This window comes from Rhineura floridana, chromosome 6 (assembly GCF_030035675.1).
Source record: "Rhineura floridana isolate rRhiFlo1 chromosome 6, rRhiFlo1.hap2, whole genome shotgun sequence".
NCBI classification, from domain to species: Eukaryota; Metazoa; Chordata; class Lepidosauria; order Squamata; family Rhineuridae; genus Rhineura; species Rhineura floridana.
Genome location: NC_084485.1, coordinates 67995747 through 68016822, shown reverse-complemented (window position 1 = coordinate 68016822; position 21076 = coordinate 67995747). Strand labels below are relative to the sequence as shown.

Below are 21076 nucleotides of genomic sequence, written 5' to 3'. Positions count from 1 at the left end.
GGCACCAGCCTGTCCTGGGCCCTGGCACATGCACGCATGCCCCACCCACCCACCTACCTACCTACCTACCAGGCAGGCGGAGGAGCGGGAGGTTGGGTGGGAGGTCAAGTGAGTTAGCGGGGGAAAGCAAGGGAGGGAAGAAGTGGGTGGGTGGGCCGGTGAGCGGGTGAGCTGGCAAGCGGGTGGGCAGCTTCCTCCCTGAGATCTGCAGCAGGGAGCCTGCCGTGGAAGAGGAGTGCTACTCCCCCACCATAATGAGGGGCCCTTCAGGGGCCCCTGTGGGCCATGGGGCCCTCGGCCAGGGGCTGACCTGGCCGCCCTTTAGAGCCAGCCCTGATGATTCAGTCCTCTGTTAAGAGAGGTGGATGCTTATATGGCCATTTAATGGTGCAGATGGCTTCTTATCAAGGGTTCATTCAAACATATTTGGAAGTTAATGAAGAGGCTGGACATGTTTTCAAAATTCCTAAGTTGCAGACTAATTCTTCCTGAAAGAGGATGGAAGGAGAGTTCAAGGGCATATGTAGAGAGCTAAGATGCAGTTCTATAGCTTCTAGTCCCTGGTTTTGTACCCTGTGCTGGTGGACCAGTGGGCCGCATTGCTGACAGGGACTGGAGAACAATGGATTAGTCCATCTTCACATTCTGGGTGGATGGGACTTGCCAAAGCCAGCCAGATAGGCTAAAGGCCCATCTGTAGGAGGTCACATTTATGAATGGCAAACGTTGGATAAATTTGTCTAGAATAAACTGCCCTTGTACCATTTCTTGTGGCAGCTCCAAGAAATAAATAAAATGGTGCTATTCTAGAGTAACTGCTCAAGGAAGGCTCTACATATTATAGGTGCCCAACACCAGCTTGCTGCTGCAGGCTCACATAATGAGCAGGTTGGGTGTTAGGGATGAGTGGCTTAACACACCTTTCTTCAACCTTGTGTCCCCAGATGTTGTTGGACTACAACTCCCATCATCGCCAGCCAGCTTAGCCAATATCGAAGGATAATGGGAGTTGTAGTCCAACAACATCTGGGGACACAAGGTTGAAGAACAGTGGCTTAATATGTTCACCTCAAGCAGCAAAAAGGGGAAGTCTGAACCTGCTTCCCACTGTGGTTGTGGGGCTATCCTAAGGTGAGTGGGGAACCTAAGCCCTCCAGATCTTGTTGGACTACAGCTCCCCTCATCCCTGGCCATTGGGCATGCTGTCAAGAGCCAATGGGAGATGGAGTCCAACAACACCCAGAGGAACACAGGTTCCCCATCCCTGTCCTAAGGAATGAATTCCTTCCTCCCCTGCTGTGGAGAGCAAGGGAAGCTGTAGCGTAGAAGTGCCTTGTAACAAACACTCTGGCAAGGGGCAATCTCATTATGCTTCTAGCACCAGGGACTGAAGACTAACTTCATCTCCCTCTCCAGGGCCACCCATTCTGCTCCTGAACTCTGTTAGGTGCCCTGCCACAGAGGATATTTCTCTTTGTACTTTCACTGTTATGAAAAAACTGTTCACCAAAGTGTTGTTTATATGGAGACCTAGTGGATGTATTTGTCATGCTTGGCTATGAACTGCTTTAATGTATGTAGAAAAGTGGTATCCAAATGAAGTGACTTTGACACCATGTCTGACTGTTGCATGGTCCTTTATATCAGGGATAAGGATCCTGTGGCCCTGAACATAGATGTTTTTGGAAGACAACTGCTATCATCCCTGGCCATGCTTGGTGGGGGCTGATGGGAGTTGCAGTCCAACAACATCCAGAGGACCACAGGTTCTCCACCCCTCCTTTATGTGGTAAAGATGGAAACAGACTGTGTTTTTGAATGTCATGCTTATTTTCTACATTTAAAGTGCAAAGAACAGAATATTAATATAAACATGTTGTTCTATGTATGTATGTAAGTGTGTGTGTGTGTGTGTGTAAAAATATCTGTTCACACTTACCGTCTTTCCAGTAGTCGCATGGCTAGATTACACCAGCTGTATCTACCCTTTTCCTAGTTTTGCTCCTGTTTCACTGTTGTTTACACACAACACTTCCCAGATAGTTTTGCTGCAGTATTTCCCAGTAGAAAATCACGGGCTAACCCTTGTTTAGACGAAACAGACAGAATGACAAGTAGACAGAGAAAAACAGACTCAAGTCCCACTCTAGTCTGTCACCAGGCAGGTAAAGTAAGAAAGCTGTTACAAAGAAGCTTCCACACATTTGCTGGCATATAATTACTTCAAGGTGGTAAGTGGATGCTGTAGTGGTAGGGTCAATTCCAATAGTATGTGTATCTGTTAAATGGTGGTAAGAGTTTTAGTGCTGCATACACATGCTAACCCCCCCCAAAAAAACCTCTCACTTTGACTTCTTTGCACCTCTAGTGCAGGATCTTGGGGCATGTGCTTCAGATATGGATGCTCTGGAGGTTCATTTTTCCCCCACTAAAGGGACTTTAGTACTAAAAGGACTTTAGTGTGGTGACACTTTCCCTTTAGAATGAGCTTCCAATGAACATCAGGTGGGTACTTACAGTGTTGTTATTTAGGCACCTGCTTAAAACTCATCTGTTCACCCAGGCTTTCCCCGACGGATGATCTGGTTACGCTGATGCTGATCTACTGATTTGTGATGTGGTTTGAATTTGTTTTATAAATGTAATTTCATTATTGACTTTATGCAGTTCACCGCCATGCTATTTTTTCTTAATGTTGGTGATATAGGAAGTTTTGTAAACAAACTTGAAATTTATCCTTTGCATTCATATGGAATACTCTTTTGAAACAGCTGCAGTTCATAAGGGGTATGTGGCAGAGTCAGTGTTGGGGACAGCACTGCTGATCACTTGGCAAGGCCTGAGTTATAGCAGGGGGCCCACTGCCAACTCATGGAGCCATAAAGCTGATGCCAGTTCACTTGGCCTCTTGGAGTGAGTGAGTGTGTGAACAGTGACAAGAACAAGAAGCATCAAGTTCCATTTTGTGTACCTTCTCTCTCTGGGTGGTGGTGTAAACTGGGCAGAAAGGAAAAGTGCAAGTGGATGGACAACTGTGACAGACACAAGGTTGACCCATCAGAGAGTGGGGAGTGGGTGGGTGGTCACTGAAGGCATCTTGCCCGTGCAACCTCCGTATCTTGAAACTATCACTGGGATGTGGCATGTAGGAGGAGGTGATTTATATCAGGGATGGAGAACCTGTGGCCCTCAACTCCCATCAGCCCCAGTTCGAGTTCAACAAGAGACTCTGGGGGTAAGCTGTGTTTGGGTCCTGGGTGAGAGCCACGATGGATGGATGGAGTTCTGGGTGAGAGCCAGGACCCTGAGAAGGTGTGTATGTTAGAAGCAGAAGGGACTGATATGGGGTTTATTTAATAGTAATCTGTATTGGTGCTACACTTGTATAAGTATTATTGTGTATTTTTGTAACATTTGCTGTTTAAGCTTATTTTGTATCATATTTTGTAGCATTACAGGATGATAGTATGATTACTTCTGTATATTTTTGTCATTTCTATGGTTGTAAACCGCCTTGTAAACATCAGTGCAGTGATGTAGAAAGGCGGTATACAAGTTAAAAATGAAATGAAAAATGAAAATGAAGAGGGGCTAGGTCAGGGTTGGCTAACCTGTGGCTCTTTATGTGTCTTTCCATGTAGGCATTGTAAGGCAATAGCTCAGACACGGATGTTTAGGTCAGCACTGGACAAGTGTGTGGCTCCTGACTAGCAATGCCAGCTAGCATGTGCAACTGATGCGATTGGCTCTGCTGGATGCACCTGGGCATTTGCACTGTACTGACCCAAACACTCTCCTGGAACATGTGTGGAATCCCCCTACTTGTAGGTCACCACTCAGCAACACAGGAACCTATGTACATATGAACATAGGAAGCTGTCTTATACTGAGTCACACCATCGGTCGATCTAGCTCAGTATTGTCTGCTTGGCAGCAGCTCTCCAGTTTTCAGACAGGGTTCTCCCCTAGCTCTACCTGGAAGTGCCGGGGATTGAACCTGAGACCTTCTGCATACAAAGTGGATGTTCTACCACTGAGCTATGTCCAGTTAGTGGCTGGCAGAGTGGAGCTGCTGCAGCTTACTGACAGGGGGAGGGGCATGGCAGCGGCAAGATCAGTGCAGTGCAAACACACTGGTGGACCCAATCTAGTGCTCCCGTTGGTGAATTTGCACTATGCCAATCTCGCTCCCTCCTCGCAAGCTGTAGCAGCACCAGCGATGGGAGTGCCACTGTCCCAACGACTGCACCCTGGTAAGCCACTGGTGCCTTTCTGATTTCGTTCAGCTAGGAAGAGGCTGGGGGAAAGCACACTGTCCACTGGTATATTTCATTTGCAATTTTAATTGGCTTATCAGAGACAAAGAGGTGATGACAGAGTTAGAAAATGGAACATTTATCCTCTCCCCTTTTCCTTAACCCCTCACCCACTCCACTTGCTTTTGTCTCCTGGGATGTTTTGAGTTATGCAGCATGGAAATCAGCCACTTCAAAACAAAGAGATCCTTATTCTTTGAAACCTCTCTTACATCAAAGATTATTCCCCCCATATCTGCCCTCCCCACTGCCCACCCTTTAGCTGAAGCAATGCTGACCTAGCATAAAGCCTTCAAGCTATGGTAGATTGGTATACAAAGGATTTTTTTTTCTTTCTTTCTTTACAAAAATCAGAAAAGCAGGAATTTCTTCACCCTCCCTCTTCCTTTTTTTAAACATTATTCACAAAAGTTTACAAAATAGCCTTGAATTAAGCTCCAATCCACTTTTGAGGTCCTGTCCATTTTTGCTAACTGACGTTGCTAATGGATTCAAGGATGCATTCATTGTTCTGAGGATCATTATTGTTACTTGTGATTTCCTAGCCCCATAAGGTTGCCTTCCCATCAAATTCATCTTCCTTGAGGAGGTCCCAAGGAGGCAAACCATGCAGCCCACAAGAAGAGGCTTGGTGGATTTGGTTCAAGATTAGATTCTCGATGGGTAATACACACTTACATACAAGGAAAAGGCTTTTTTGTATTTCCAGGAGAGCAGCAATTTGCTGAACAAAATGTATATTGGTAGCAGAGAACCCACAGGTTGCCTGTAAGGAGCCAAGGAAACTTGAGATGCCAAGCGTGGTGCTTTCAAGCCCATGCTGTCTACTCTGGGCACTACCTGTCTTTGCAGGAACCCCCTTCATTAAAAATAAAATGGATTGTCTGTCTTGGTATAAAGGAAAATTGGTTTGGCCAAACTGGTGATTTGGGTGGGTAAGAGGCACCCAAAGGGACACTTTGTCCTCTTCATCCTCCATGCTTATTGTTTTCATGGTTGAGCATTTTTTCTTGTTTATATTTGGTAATTTTAAAAAATCCACCAGATCCTCTTGCCCACCCTCCCAGGGGGAAAACTCCCAGCAACCTTCAAGAGTCTAGTGGTGTTGCTTGTACCTCCATGGCTAGGAGTGTCTCACTTTTTCTCCCTTGATCCCAGTGTTTGATTAAAGTTGGATATACTACGCGCACTGAAGATGAGCCTGATTTCCATGGTGTGCAGGCTGCATGGCTCCCAGGCTGTGGCTTGAAAATACCCAAACCATAGTTGCCTATAAGGCTAATAGACAGCAACAAAATGAAAAGAGACAACACCATCAGGACACTCTGCCTCCTTTTCGGATACTGGTATTGAGCCTCTTTAGTCCTAGCATTGACACAGGCCACTTTGCTCTGCAAGTCTACAAAGGCTACATGAAGGCAGGCCCAGTATTCCATGCTGTGGTGCAGCCGTGTGATGTTGTATGTGTGAGTGCCTGTTGGGATGCGGGCCACACTCATCATGTCCAAGCTGGGGTTGAAGCTAGACCATGTGAGGTTAGAAGAAACAGTATTGAGATGAGGTTTCCAAGCAACCAGGATGTGGTAGGCCTGTACTTCCTTCACCAGCAGCTCTAGAGTGTCCTCACTCATGGGGAAAAAACTGTTGACCGTCAGACTGATGCTTCTGGTATCCGCACCAATGAGATTTTGAGCCATACATGTGTACAGGCCAGCCTCCTGTGCTGTAACTTTGTGGATCTCCATTGTCCCTTCAGGGTACACTTTATACTTTTCATCCTCTGAGTAGGGCATCAGCTTGAGACCTGATGGGGTGACCCAGTAGATCTCTGGTTCTGGTTCTGCCAGAGCTCTGCAATGGAGAGAGACATCCTCACCGTTCATCACCTCTAAATGGGAAGGAAAGCTTTTGTCAGAGATGAGGGGCAGGCACCTGTCAGTCATTTCCCTAAAAGGGACATCACGGATGTGCTTCCTTTTTAGGTCTGGAGGCTCAGCACATAACGTGGACTGAGGCTCAATGAAGCGAATGTGGTTCTCTGTACTATTGACCCAGCGGATGACACAGTCACAGCGGATGGGGTTGCTATGGATGCTGATCTCCTGCAGATTAGGGAGAGATTCTAGTGTCTGCTTGTGCAAGGCACTTAGGGCATTGTTGTTGAGCATGAGGGTCTCCATTTGGGGGAGGTGGTGGAAAGCACTGGGGTGGATGTAGGACAGTTTAGGGTTGTTTGTCACATCCAGTTTGGTCAGTTCAGGCAGGTTGATCAAGGCAAACTTGTCAATGGAAACCAGCTCCTCCATGTTGTTGAGTCCCAGTTCCTTGAGGTGGAGCATATTTGTGAAGTCACTCTGCTTAATCCTCTGAAGTGGGTTTTTGTTCAGATCTAGGAATTTGAGACCAGGGACTTGCTGCAGTGCCCGTTTTGGGACATTGACCAGCTTGTTATCATAGAAAGACAGACTCTCCAGACTTTTCAAGCCTACTAGTGCATAATCTGAAATCTCCTTCAGGTTCATTCCAGCCAGAACCAAACTCCTCAGATTTGACAGTGCTCTGAAGTTCATATCCAAAATGGCATCAACTTTGTTGCCTCCAATCATGAGGATCTCCAGACTGGGCAATACTTGGAACCAGCGGCAGTCAACTGTCCTCAGGAAGTTGGAATTGAGGTGGAGCCGAAGAAGGTTTCCAAGGCCTGAGAAGGCTTGGGGTGAAATCCTGCGTATTTGATTGTGGTTAAGATAAAGCTCCTGGAGATTTGACAGGCCTGGGAAACTGTTATCAGGCAGTTCAGCCAGCTGGTTCTCTTCCAGGTGAAGACTCAGCAACCGGGGCACATTTTTCAGGCCAAAGTCCAAAATGTCAGAGAAGCTGTTCTGTGACAGATCTAGTTCTGTCAGGTTTTTCAGATAGTCCAGCTCACTCTGCTCAACCTTGGCAATATTGTTGCTTTGCAAGAGAAGGATCTGGGTCCCCTCTGGCAAGCTTTCAGGCACTGTGGAGATAAACAAATCATTACAGTCAATCGTGGCTGCCTCCCTGTACACAGACCTGGGTGTGTACCATGGCCTGATCTGGCAGACACATTGCAGTGGACATCTGACCTTCCAGGGTACAACAGGAATTGCAGTGGTGGTTGCCATACAGATGAGAAGCAAGTTCAGTTGGAAGTGTCTCATTTTCAAGTGGCAGGTCCAACTTCCATGCAAGGTGTAAGCTTTTACAGGACACATTTGGAACTCAGCATGGACAAAAAAAAACCTAGAAAGGGGTAAGAGCAGTCAGCAAATAGCCACTGCCTGACCACCTCTGGATGCTTTCATGGATGGGTTATTGTTCCTAAGGGAGGGTGTTGTGCTAGGGGTAAGAGGCTTTCTCAGCTGAAGAGGTCATTGTAACAGATCAAGTGGCACTTTGCTGTCTAATCAGAGCTTCTCCTTTTCCTCCTCCATAGGTGATTCATTTTTTCTCTTGCTTGCATCGTTGAGGATTTTTCTTAAGGCTGCACCTGAAACATATTATTTAAAAAAACTTTGTGTGAGAAATGAAATGCTCAAGTTAGCAACACATAGGAGTCCAAGCTTAGCATGCTATTGTGGAGATTTTATATAAAATTGGCATATATGCAGAGCTTGGAAAGGTTAGTTTTTTGAACTACAACTCCCATCAGCCCAATCCAGTGGCCATGCTGGCTGGGCTGATGGGAGTTGTAGTTCAAAAAAGTAACTTTTCCAAGCTCTGCGTATATGTGGTGGAGCCAAATAATAATAGCGTTAGAGGATATGGGATTTCATTATCTGGCTCAATTCAGATATCACACAAAACCAAGGTTTGCACTAATCATAGAAGAATTGACACTATGATGTGAGCTTTCAAACATACAGGGAAACCATGCTATAGAGCTGTGTTTCTAGTTTCATTTTCTACTTGCTCAGCTATATTGTCTTTAAGTTGAGTGGTCTTCAAAGATGGAGCAATTGTGGTTTATCAGTTCGGACACCACTTCAAACCATAGGTAGCACAAACCATGGTTTGCCAGTCTATTTCAAAGCATGATTTTTGGCCCTGGTTTATTGGCCAGTCACAAGCCATAGTTTGTCAATTCAGACATTACACTAATCCATAATGAAGCGTCCTTAACCATGATTTCCTGCAATGCTTGAATGGAGGCTTTATTTATAGCAAAAATCTGCAGACAGGAAATCAAAGTTAAAAGAATTTTTGCACAATCCATCAAAAGATATGCATGATGAAGTGATCCCTTCATTCAGTATCTGTCCCCACAGAAAAGGAAGACTTTATATGCATACACTTGTTGCATGCTCGCTCTCTCTCTCTCTCTCTCACCCCCCCACATTTAAAGGAACAGTACATCATAGGCCTTTAGTTCAGATACAATATCTTTTCAATCTTGTGTGCATGCACACGCACACACACATTTTTCTGAGTGCAGACTGAAGACAAGGGCTCTGTTGGCAGCCTGTGAGTAATGCACTGGGTTACTCCATGGGCAGCTTAATCAGAGAGAGAGAGACTTCCTGCCTGAAAGAAACATGTCTTCCTTTGGAAAATCATGTCACCGATTGATACTCTGCCTCCTTCTTCACAGCACTCCTGTGATTATTCTGAAACTCTCACTGACATATTCCCTGAGAAGGGAGGGCAGATAAATCTATTGTGAAAATTACTCTTTCTATTCCCTCACCCACATTAATGGCATTCACATGAGACACATCCCAGGCTCAAATGTGTTCTTGGTTTTACTTGTGAATCAGCTTGAAGACTCATGCGGGGATTGCTAGCGGCCATTAGGATGTTTTAATACATTTATCTGCTGGCAGCAGGGTTTGAATCAGAAGGCACAATCCAGCAAACATTAGGCATGATCTGTACATGTAGGCAGTTGAATCCTGAGAGTGGACAAATAGGGCTAGCCCTACCGTTAGGCAGGTGCTGGGGTGTGTGTGGAGCAGTGACATCTGCAGCACTCCCTCTGGCTGTTCCTCCTAAGTCCTCCTGACCATTCCCTCTGTTGGAGGATAGAGCTTTGTGTGCCACATGGCTTGTCCTGTCTTCTCGGCTAGCCTGCTACACTCTTGTGTGGCGGATGATGATGTTCTGTCCCCAGTGTTGACTCAGCTGTCAATCTGGTCAGTTTCTGTATGTGGAATGGAGGGGTCACCATCTTGCCTTTTGCCTCTGGCAGCAAAATCTCTTGGGCCAGCCTTGAGAACAGAGGTGATTGAATGCTTTTCTAGAAAAACAAAAACCCAAATCTGGTCTCATAGAAAACTGGCATGCCCTTCTTCCTGATGTGACATCTACTTTTGTGTGTGCAAAGTCTCCAGCTACAGAAACTGAAATTGTCCTGTTAAAGACAATCAGTCTTTGGCTGTGTGTACACTATATATTTAGAACACTTTACTCCCCTCAAAAAGAATCCTGGGAACTGTAGTTTTTTTAAGGGTGCTGAGAAGGGTAGCTCTGTGAGGGGTAAACTACAATTCCCAGGATTCTTTGGGGGGAAGTCATGTGCTTTAAATGTGCTTTAAATGTATGGTGTTTATGCAGTCTTTGTCTAGATTTCTTGATCAGTTTGCCCTAGACCATGTTCTAGTCTCAAGGAAATGAAGGAACTCTCTCTTTTTCTTTTAAAGAGGAAAATATATTGTTTTGCACTATCCGGATGGATTTATGGAAGAAAACACATCCATAGAGAGAGGAAAGAAATATGAAAGTCTATCAACAAGGATGTGAAAATCAATATAGCCCACCCTTTCTTTAGTGCTGCTCCTCTGGGAGATGGCATAATAAAAGTCAAAGACCTTGCAGAAGGCAGAGGCATAAATGCAAAGGATCAATTTTGGTGCATGGACCACAGCAAGGCAATGGCATATAATCTTTACTCAGACACCCTTTATAGAGTGAACATTGGGCCTATAACTAACTACATTGGCCTTGGAAAACAACTGCCTTGTTCATTTAATTTTCCTCAAGTGGACGATGATTGCAAGTTGCATGTTTAAACTTCATATATGATTGGTAGTTTTGTTTTGCAAATCACAGGGTGATTCTGATTTTGGCTCTTGCTCTTTTTGCACCTACAATGGGGGTGGTTGAGGATGAACTATTAAACAGATCTGGAGATGCCACTCATTTCTATTTGGGATTGGGAGTGTAAAATGAGGGGTATAGGAGAGACATCTTGAAGGAAGCATTCTTAAAAATGCTCAGTATACAATTTGTTCTCAAGGCATCTCTCTCTGTGTGTTCTTTCCCCTCACCCTGTTCTTTTTATCTATTTCTTAATTTAAGTTAAGTGTCTCTAATGTGATCTGGAGGTTATGGCTCTGGGAAGGTAGAAAGACAATAGAAGGGGGGCAGAGTTTTACGAGAAAAGGATGGATGGGTAGGGGAAGGAAACGGTTGCATTCATTCTGGACCAAAATGTTTTGGAATACAAGTTCTTTAATTATAATATTGTGCACTCTCTCTCTCAGATAGATATAGATATGTAAAAACTATGAATAAAAACAGGACCTCTTTTAGGTAGAAAAAATATCCTATGGATTAGTCAGTGTCCCCCCCCCCTCCTTTTTTCATGGAACTGGGTCCATAGGAGGTGCAAGTGTCTGGCTATTACATGGACAGCTAAAGCCTGTGTCTGTTTTCTTTTCCTTGAGATTAGGACAAGTGTTTGATGGGAAAGGGAATGATCAGGTATGCTTTAACTTGGATTCCTGCATTGAGCATTCATTCTGGACCAAAATTGGACTTGATGGCCTTATAGGTCTCTTCCACCTTTACCATTCTATGATCGTCTTTCAGTAGAAATGGACTGTGTCTTCTCACTGCTCAAGTGAATTCTTGTAGGTGAACCTTATGGGAATGCCTCAATCAGACCCATAACGTCATTTGTGTTGGCAGTTTGTTAAATGGCCTTTCTAAGTCCTGTGACTTCCAGTGAGGAGGTTTGGTGATGATGAGTGTCTAGCAATACTTTTGTTACAGAGGAGGGGTGAGTGGGTGGAGGAGGACAGTATTTTAGCAATCAGTTGTGCAGACTGACAGTTGTGTTGTCTGTCACTCATAATTAATCATTTTGTGCTTATCACTCATTATTACTGATTCCTTGTCTGCCATTCATTGTTAACAGCCACACAAAGTATATGGGTGGTCAATTCTTGTTATGGATTTACCAATTTTACCTAATAGAGGAGCTGCGGAGGTAATTAGCAGGGGGCCTTAGGCTAGTCCCTGCCTTGTTGAAGTCTTTTGAACTGGGTTTCTGTTACACGGATCTGTGTTGTTTACTTGTGTTATATAGTTACAGGCCCCCAGTTGGAATTATTATGTCCCTTTTTGTCTGTTGCCACCTTTTCTCTGGCAGATTTCATGTGCCTTTGAGAGCTGGGCAGATATTCAACAGGTGAAGCTCTCCCATCAACTCTGCTTCTCCCTACCAAGGGGAAATGTGTGTCACATGCAGATATTAAAGGCAAAGGAGCCCTCCCAGGAAACAGCAGCAACAATAGCATGGCAACCCCTTGCAGTACAGCAGCTCTGAAGTTCTGAGCATCTAAATATGATATTCAGTACTCAGGAAACCAACCCAAACCCTAGCCCTTCCTTGTTAAGTAACTGTTCATTTATTTAAACTGTTTATGTCCCACCTGTCCCCATAAAGTTCAAGGCAGTCTATGAGAATAATAAAATAACAATCAAATAGCAAAACAGAGAGACATAAAGAGAGTTGAAACAATTTAAAAACAGTTTTTTTGTCTTGTTATTTATCATGCCCCCACCCCCACGGAATCCAATTTGGCCCATGAGTCCATTTCCCCCAAACCACACCTGACCACCCATCAGCTGATGTCACTAGTGATGTCCGCTGATGGGCAGGTGGACAGGGTTTAATCCTTCATTGGTTGTGTGATCCTGTTTCCAGCAAATTTAATCCCTGCTCCTTAGTTGAGAAGAGATTAAAGCTCTGCACATAAGTGCCCTTAGAAGCAAAGGCTTGAAGACAGCTCTTGTGCTCCAGTTTGCTCAAACAGGAGCACGGGAACTGTCTCAAAGCCTTTTCCCAAGTCTCCCCTCTTCCCCTTTCAGTCTCCGATCTCAGAGAATTAAAAGGGAAGTGTGAGGAGACTTGGAAAAGGCTTTTGCAAATCGTCCCCCTCTTCGCTTTTAAGTCCCCCATCTCAGACTTAAGGGAAGCACAAAGGATTTTGACAGGTGTAACAAGTTATATAAACACGTCAAGGAGAGGACCAGAATTGTTAAGTTACTTTCACAATAGGGGAAGATGAAATTACATGCACTGACCAAAAGGAAAACCAGAAAATTGGGCAATTTTAATTTCTTTTGCTGAAAACTTGAGACATGAATTCTGTCTCATAGTAGCGGGCAGACCCCAGTTGATTACAAACAACACCCCCTTACAGTAGAATATAAGGTTGTCGGACTTCCCTTTTCACACATTTCAACAATCCTTGGACCAGGGAGGGGGCTAGGAAAATGTGCAGCTAGGAACAGAATTCTGAAAATGAGACTAGTCACTGCTTGCCAGAACAAAGAATTGTGGGGATTCACCTGCATGTATCTCTGACAATTATCTCTGACAATTTGGAATGAATGCTTATGGCTGCAGAAGGACTTTTTAATGCTTTATAAACAGTAGCGTAGTGGCAAATTCAGAAGGGCAGGATCCCTTCATGATAGTCACAGCCACAACCCCTTTGTTGTTTCTGGGTTGCAAATGACATCCTTGTTAATGCCTTCTCCCACAAGAGCCAATAAGCATGAAAGGGGAGAGTGTTAGCTACTGAAGAGAGTGGCTGACACACCTCCTTTCACTTTGATTGGTCCCGATCAGCAGGAAACGACAAGGATGCATGTCAGTAGACTCTTCTCAGTGGCTAACACACTCTCCTTTTGTGCTGATTAGCTTGTAGGATGCTGGAGACATAGGGACCCTACTGCTTCCAAAACAGTAAGGGGTCTAAGACCCCTCACAACCCTGGATGACTACATCCCTGTTTATAAAGCAAATCCCAATATGTTTTGGCCATTCATTTGTCAGTCACTTTCTATGTTCTTGCCCAACCCAGCAGGGCCGGTGCCAAGCATGATTGGGCCGTTGGGCACCAGCCTGCCTAGGGACCACATCACTGTAGCCCTACACCACCTCCCAGTACAGATGGTGTGGGGCTAATAAGCCCTCATGCACACCCCACCTATATCTCTTGTCAGTGTATGTGATGCGTGCAAGCCTGCAACCAACCAATTTTATTTATTTATTTATTATAGTTTTATACCGCCCTATAGCCGAAGCTCTCTGGGCAGTTTACAGTAACTAAAAACAAATACAATTTAAAATACATCTTTTAAAACACAATTTAAAACACAATTAAAAAAATTAAAACAATTTAAAACACATGCTAAAATGCCTGGGAGAAGAGGAAAGTCTTGACCTGGCGCCGAAAAGATAACAGTGTTGGCGCCAGGTGCACCTCATCAATAACATCATTCCATAATTTGGGGGCCACCACTGAAAAGGCCCTCTCTCTTGTTGCCATTCTCTGAGCTTCCCTTGGAGTAGGCACCCAGAGGAGGGCCTTTGATCTTGAACGTAGTGTACGGGTGGGTTCATATTGGGAGAGGCGTTCCATCAGGTATTGTGGTCCCAAGCCGTGTAAGGCTTTATAGGTCAAAACCAGCACCCTGAATCGAGCTCGGAAACATAAAGGCAGCCAGTGCAAGTGGGCCAGAATTGGTTTTATATGTTTGGACCATCTGGTCCCTGTTACCAATCTGGCAGCTGCATTTTGCACAAACTGCAGTTTCTGAACCGTCTTCAAAGGCAGCCCCACGTAGAGTGCATTTGCAGTAATCTAATTACCAAGATGGCAGTGGGGGTGTTAACTCCTTAGGGAAGCCCCTGCTGCCATCTTGGCTGATGGCAGGCATGCACACACAGAGTGCACGGCATGCACACTGATGGGAGAGGTAGGGGGTGCGTGGGTGGGCTTACTGAAGCCTGCATTGCCTTTATGGGGATGGGATGCCTGCAGGACTGGATGCTGCCATCATCACAGAATTGGAGTACCACCTTTGCACCCTAAGGTGGGGTCCGTTGGGGCCCCTCTGAGCTGCAGGGGCCCTCAGCCAAGGCCCAACCTGGCTGTCCTCTGGCACCAGACCTGCAACCCAGGACAGCTGCCATCCAAGGCCACATATACACAGCAAATTCATGCCAGGTTAAAAACTGCTGTTCCAGATGCCCCCCAAAGGACCTGGGAACTGAAGTTGTATGAGGATGCATAGAGATCCCTTGCAGTTTCAGGGAATTAAAATTTTCCCTAGAAGTTCCTTAGGCAAAGCTGTAATGGTCAAACTGGTTTAGGCCTGTAGATGTTCCTAGCATTCTTGCATTGTTGACCCAGAGATCTTCAGAAAAGATATATCTCTACAGCCTGAGAGGTTAGATTCTACAAAGGAGCTGGAGCCCAACCCACAGCAGTTTCTTGTCATAGGGCCAAAATCTCCCGGACTAGCACTTAGCATACCTGCCAATGCCATATCCTTAAATAGTGTAGCTGCCCATTAATATCCCCAACTGCAAGTTCTGAAATCCTGAGTGTATGGTTGCTTTTTCACCCACATGAACTCTGAAGCCTTTCCAACTAACCAAAAACATCTACACTGACTGTGTGTAGGCACCTTAAGATCCTGTAATTGCTACCAAGTGACATCCTAATTAGTTGCAATGATGCTGTGAAGGGATGCTGGATAATGAGTGGAGATGTTGCATTCTTCCTTTCTCTTCTTTCCGCTTGTCATTCCTAGCTTACTGCCTCCTTGCGTGCTTTTAGCCACACACCAACCCAGAAGTAGCTTTACATGGGGGCTCCAGAGCCGGGTTTTTAAATAGAATGTTATAGGGGCAGAAAAACAGGCAAACCAAGTTGGGTCTGCTCCTGATTTTTATCCTGCCTACTAGAGGACTACTCAGTCTTATACCTGTTCCAGGTTTACACAGCTCCATGTTTGGTCTTGAGAGCTACTGCCTTTGCATGGACAGATGGCTGGCATGTCAGCAGGAGATGTGGAACATAGGAAGCTGCCTTATATTGTGTCAGACCATTGGTCCATCTAGCTATATATTGACAGTCTCTCCATGATTTTAGCAGTAGATAGGGGGCATTTCTGGTCTGATGTGGAGATGCCAGGGAGTGAACTAGGGACCTGCATGCAAGGCAGATGCTTTACCACTCAGCTATGGCCCTCCCCCTATGGTTCACACCCAGGTTCAGCTTTAGACTCATTGGGCGGCTTCTAGTTCCTCATCTGCAAGACTGAAATAATAGTGACCTTCAATAGTGGCCAGCTTGGTGGAGTGAAGCCATGTAGTTGTCCTCCTGACTCTGGTGTCACTGCAGCTTACCTCCATGGGGCTCAGGTGGGGTCATGTGGTGGCAAGGTTGGAGCTGTGAAGATGCACCAGAGGGTGCACTGAACTGGCTCTGCTGGTGTGTCTGTGCTGTCCCATCTCAGCACTGTTCAGGTATGCTGCAGTGAAACCAGTATTGGGATTGGACCTTGGCTTGGGGGAGGGATTGTGCCTTGTCTCCACAGCAAAATGCCATGGGCCAGCTCTTGCACTTTGCTTAATAAATGTGTTATATAATGCTAAATAGATCCATTGCCCCCAAAACATAAAGCTCATTTGAAATGCTGAGAAGCAGCCCTGTCCGAACAATCTATCCCACCTCTCCATTTCATCCCCCAAATATGCCCCCTCTCACTGCCCCACTATCACATATCTTTCCCCTGCATCCCCTCCCTTTCTTTTTCTATGATTTCCCACCTTCTATATCCAGCAGTCCTGCTGGAGAATTCACAGCATGGGTTGGATATAGAGTAGAAAAGAGCTCATAATTCAACACTAATGAATCCCAGTCGTTTTTAAAAAGAGTACCTTCTCGTCAAGTGATTCCTAAGTTAGTTTCATGGCAGTGGTGGGGGGAGCCTCAAAAACAGGAGGCAAGTCACATCTGGATAATTGCTTCTCTACAGGGGTGGAGGGCCTGTGGCTTTCCATCAGCCCTAGCCAGCATGGTCAATGGCCAAGATGATTGGAGATGTTCAAAACATCTGGAGAGCACCAGGACATAGAAACGTATGCCAATTTACTTGGAAGTAGGTTCTGTTGAACTCAGTAAGACTTATTTCTAAAGTTATCACTAGGCTCAGGAGTCAAGCCTCTTATCTCCTTAGAGGTACATTCAATTCAAGAACGGTTCGGGACACAAAAAAGATAGGTAAAACAAAAGAGATGGTCTTCCATCTTGATCCTAAAACTCATTTCCTTGGAATTAACTCACAGTAATTTCAATGGTGCTGGCTTTTAAACATGCACTTTTAGGACCAGGATGCTGGGATTGCAGCATTACAGTGGTAAACAGAAGTCACAAAGCAAGGACCCCAAGGACACTTGTTTTTCCTTTGAGGAACTCATTATGCATCACTGTTCCCAGACATCATTTGGAAGTTTTCCTAATGCCTCCTAAATAGAATTTAATGTAGTTTCCGTGAGAGGACTGCATCTCTTTATTTAATCATCCTGCTATTGTGGGGCCTGGGCCAATCACATGGGAGCCCAAATGCACCCTCCAAGAGACTGTTAAAATTCAATCTATCTGCTTCGTAATGGACTGACTGTGCTTGTAGTAGAACCATCAATTGGTTCACTGAGAGAACAAGATATTTAATTATAGAGCAATTGTGGGCAGGTGGGATTGGAGGAGCTTGTTTGTGGAAGGTTAAAAATAAAAAAGTCAAATTCTGTTGTTATAAATATATTAATTCAGAAGGCAGCAGGTGGCTGCATAAACACAGAAAACACACCAGATGGACAGAGAAGTTGTCCCTGCCGTCCGTCTAAAGGACTAAGCCTTACAAAGCATTTCGCACTTATTGCAAACTCCTAGCACCTTTTAATGTCCCACTAAGTATCAAACCACTGAAGCTGCTCAGGAAATAAGTATGGAGAAGGATCAGTCTATTAATCAGGATAAGATGTGCCTGCAAAGCTTTTTGCAGATTGCCCCCCCCCATATAGCAAGGTTAGCAGATTTAATACAGGATAAGGTTCCTGTGCTTTCCATAGTTATGCCACAAACAGAAGGTTGGTTCACACTGATGTGTTCATCATATTATTACTCATCAGCTGATGACTTTCAAATGAACGTGTATGAATTGCCTGTGAAGTGTTGTGTTTCAGATGATGTAAAGTGCTACAAAAACTCTGTGTGTGGCATTTCATCTGTGGTGGCTCTTCCACCCAAGCAACTCATTGCTTGACGCTGAACATAAGAACAGCATTGTTGGATCACATTAAAAGTCCATCAAGTCCAGGAATTGTGGTGGGCTGGAGCTGTGAAGCTGCCCTCCTGACACCAGTGCTGCTGCTGCTGCATACCTGGGCAGGACTGGAGTGCGGTGGAGTGGATTTTTGATTACCACAACTAAGTTGAGCTCATAGCCCTTCCACAGTAAAATCCACTCCTGGTTACCTCCCCTCCATGCAACTTTCTTCAATTTAAGGAGTAGAGAGTCATTTTGTTGTCGCCATTGTTAAACCATTGGGGGCCAGGAATCTTCGTCAGTGTACCTCAGATCATCCAGCCAGTAAATCCTGATCTACCTTCTACACATTCTTGCCTTACTGTAACTAATGCTCCATCTGTTTTGATTTGTATCTATGTTTTTCTATTTGTGTGTGAGCCGCCTTGGGGGCCTTTTTGGCCGAAAGGCAGCCTAGAAATAAACGCTAACATAACATATCATCTGCACTATACAGTTAAAGGGGTATCATACTCCTTTAAACAGCTATCCCTTTCCCCAAAGAATGGGAAGAGGGATTGATTGTTAAACCACTCTGGGAACTGTAGCTGTGCGAGAGGAACAGGGGCCTCCTAACAGCTCTCAGCACCCTTAACACCACAGTCCCCAGGATTCTTTGGGGGAAGCCATGACAGTTTAAAGTGGTATGATACTGTTTAAAATATATAGTGCAGATGGGGCCTAAGCATAAATCCACAGAATCCCTTTCCCAGTTTACCCGTTTCCAACTCTGTTGCCTCCCTGGTGTGTCTATTGTGTCTATTTTTAGACTGTAAGCCCCTCAGGGCAGGAAGATTCCCTCTCATTGTTTGTAAACCACCATGTACATAGATGGCACTAGAAATATATAAATAACCATACAGGCCCCACAGAGTTCAATGGGATTTACATAAGTATGTATAGGACTGTAGCCCCAGTAACTACACCCCATATGCACACAGTGCGCAGAGTCATAACCAGTTCTGGCAGATCTGGGGACTACCCCTAGTGCGCTGATACCCCTGGGATTTCAGCTGCCAGCTCCCCTCAGCCTTAGCTATTTCTTCTTCTGAGCTTTCCGTTTCCAGAATTATCAATGGTGCAGGAGACACAGTCCTCTCATGCATTTGGCCACTTAAGTTTAATGCAGCCGAATCTCATGCTCTGAGGTCAACTGCCTCCCCCAAGTTTCCAGCCCAGATCAGTTCTAACCTCTCCTCTAGCCTGATATCAAGTGGAAGATAGGGATGGAAAGGTCTATCAATTTTGGTTCTTTCAGTTTGACATTTTTCCAGTCTTAAATTCAGTTCTTGACATTTCTGCAGCACTTTGCAATTTTTAAAAAAAACAAACCTCATGAAAATTCTCCAGCATTTTACTCCGAATATCTCCTAATTAACTAATTTTTGTAGACAGTTTTGACTAATGTACACATTTTTGCAAGCAATTTCTTGCAAAAGCATTTTTCATGTTACTTTCACTCATACATTCATTTTTATTCATATTTTCCTCTAACATATACATTTTTGCAGACATTGGTTAGTTGGTGGACTGCACTGCAAAATTCAAATAAGAGCAGTGCGTTTCTGTTCTTGTATTGTTTTGGAAAGTGCACATTTGATAGATTCAGCTTGAAATATGAACTGAATCAAATTTCTCGCCCATCCCTAGCAGAAGATGCAACCTTCTAGGAAGTCACAAGAATTCAGAGCAATAAAGAAGCTAATTAAAAATAATTCCCACACATTTCAGTGCTGCTTAATTCAGTGCCTTGTTCTAACCAGCCACCACAGAGGAGTGTGATTGTTCACAGGAGCAGGGTGGGTAAACTCATTAGTGCTATATTCCGTTCATCTCATGAGATAATTGTCTGAGGCTTTAACATGTTATAGGTGCTCCGAAGATGCATATGCATCGTATACATATAACATTATATAATAATACATACAACATTATACATATAACATTTCACTCTCATGCACACACCTACACACATACCCCAGATTTATTTTAGGGAAAAAGAGAGTGCAAGCAATCCTTGAGCTTACAAGGCAGATGAGAGGCAGGATAAACCATGCAGTCTGGCACTGTGCTATAACTGTCTGGCTACCTTCAGGTTTCCTTCTCCCTCTAGCACCCCAGTGGTGGTGGGAAGAGTCCCAGGAAGATTCAAAGGCTTGCACTTGGATATATTCAAGATTACAATGCACAAAAGCAGCATTTGCTTAGAGGAGGAGTGGTGTTTATTTTTTATACTGCAGAATAGCTAGGGATGGCATCCACATGGATCAAACTCTTACATTATTTTTATTTATTTTTGATTTTATCTATGAGCCCAAAATGTTCTAGGTGGTATACAAAGATTTTAGAAAAGATATAAGCATTCTTTTCAGACTTACAGTGTACAAGATGGTGCAAAGGGGGAAAAAATAAGAGGACAAAAGAGGAAAAACAACCAAATCCAGGTAGAAAGCCTTCCACCATAAATTAAAAACAACACTGCAAAGTGATTTATACTTGGGGGATATACAGCTAATACATACATAGGCTACTTAGCTGCTTATTGGCCAAGCATAATGAGGTTTTTGGTTATTCTAAGTTTGTCAGGCTGATTGTAATGCATTAACTCTATTGAATGTTAAGATGTGGGATGAAACTTGATACACAGGCATAGAGTACAATTCTGTGTTTCAGGTTCAAATTGCATCTCCGGAACCACCCCACAAAATATAGTATAATGCAATATCTCAGTGAAGGTGTTCAAACAAACACTCTTAACACATTGGAGGGCGGAGCGCAGTAGCGTGTGCTACCCTGTGTATGCTGGACAGGTCCCTTGTCATATTCATCAGCTCTGTAGAGTGGCCCTACATGCATACAGATGTCTGCATGAAGATGCCCCTTCGCATGGACCTCTACACACTTAACACAAAGCTTCTTTATACTGGTGCCAAATGTGTAGCCAGTGGCATGTGTGACTGGCAGGTGCATGACCTGGAGGGCACATAGCAGCAGATATGATGCCTCCCTCACATGTTCAAGAATTCATGAGGGGGTTATCTGATTCTCCCCCCCCATGAGATGTCAGAATAAAAATTAGCGTGCACATTATTTTGAATTTTGAGGATGAACCCCAACTCAACCCCCCCCTCCACACCAGACAGGGATAGGAAAAGATATGAAGCAGAACATAATGCAACTTGAAGGCCAGGACATTGGAATGAAATGAGGTGTGCACCTTCAGGGCAACATTCTGTATTTAAAGAGAAACCCCAGCTCAATCCCTCCATGCACACCACTTTTCAAGGGTGGCAGCAAAGACATAAAATAATGCAATGGGATTGCTGTTTTGAAGGCTACAAGAG

At 44.5% G+C, this 21076-nt stretch overlaps 1 protein-coding gene across 1 annotated transcript in view; it reads right to left on the bottom strand.

Annotated features, from left to right (window-relative positions):
- Positions 1 to 4617: 4617 nt before the first annotated feature.
- The window catches only part of LRRN2 (leucine rich repeat neuronal 2), a 241230-nt gene continuing 224771 nt past the window's right edge, over positions 4618 to 21076 (bottom strand). The window contains exon 2 of the mRNA XM_061630374.1: positions 4618 to 7830. Coding sequence (XP_061486358.1) covers positions 5405 to 7555 — 2151 coding nt within the window. The 5' untranslated portion in view covers positions 7556 to 7830 and the 3' untranslated portion in view covers positions 4618 to 5404. The remainder of the gene's footprint in view (positions 7831 to 21076) is intronic.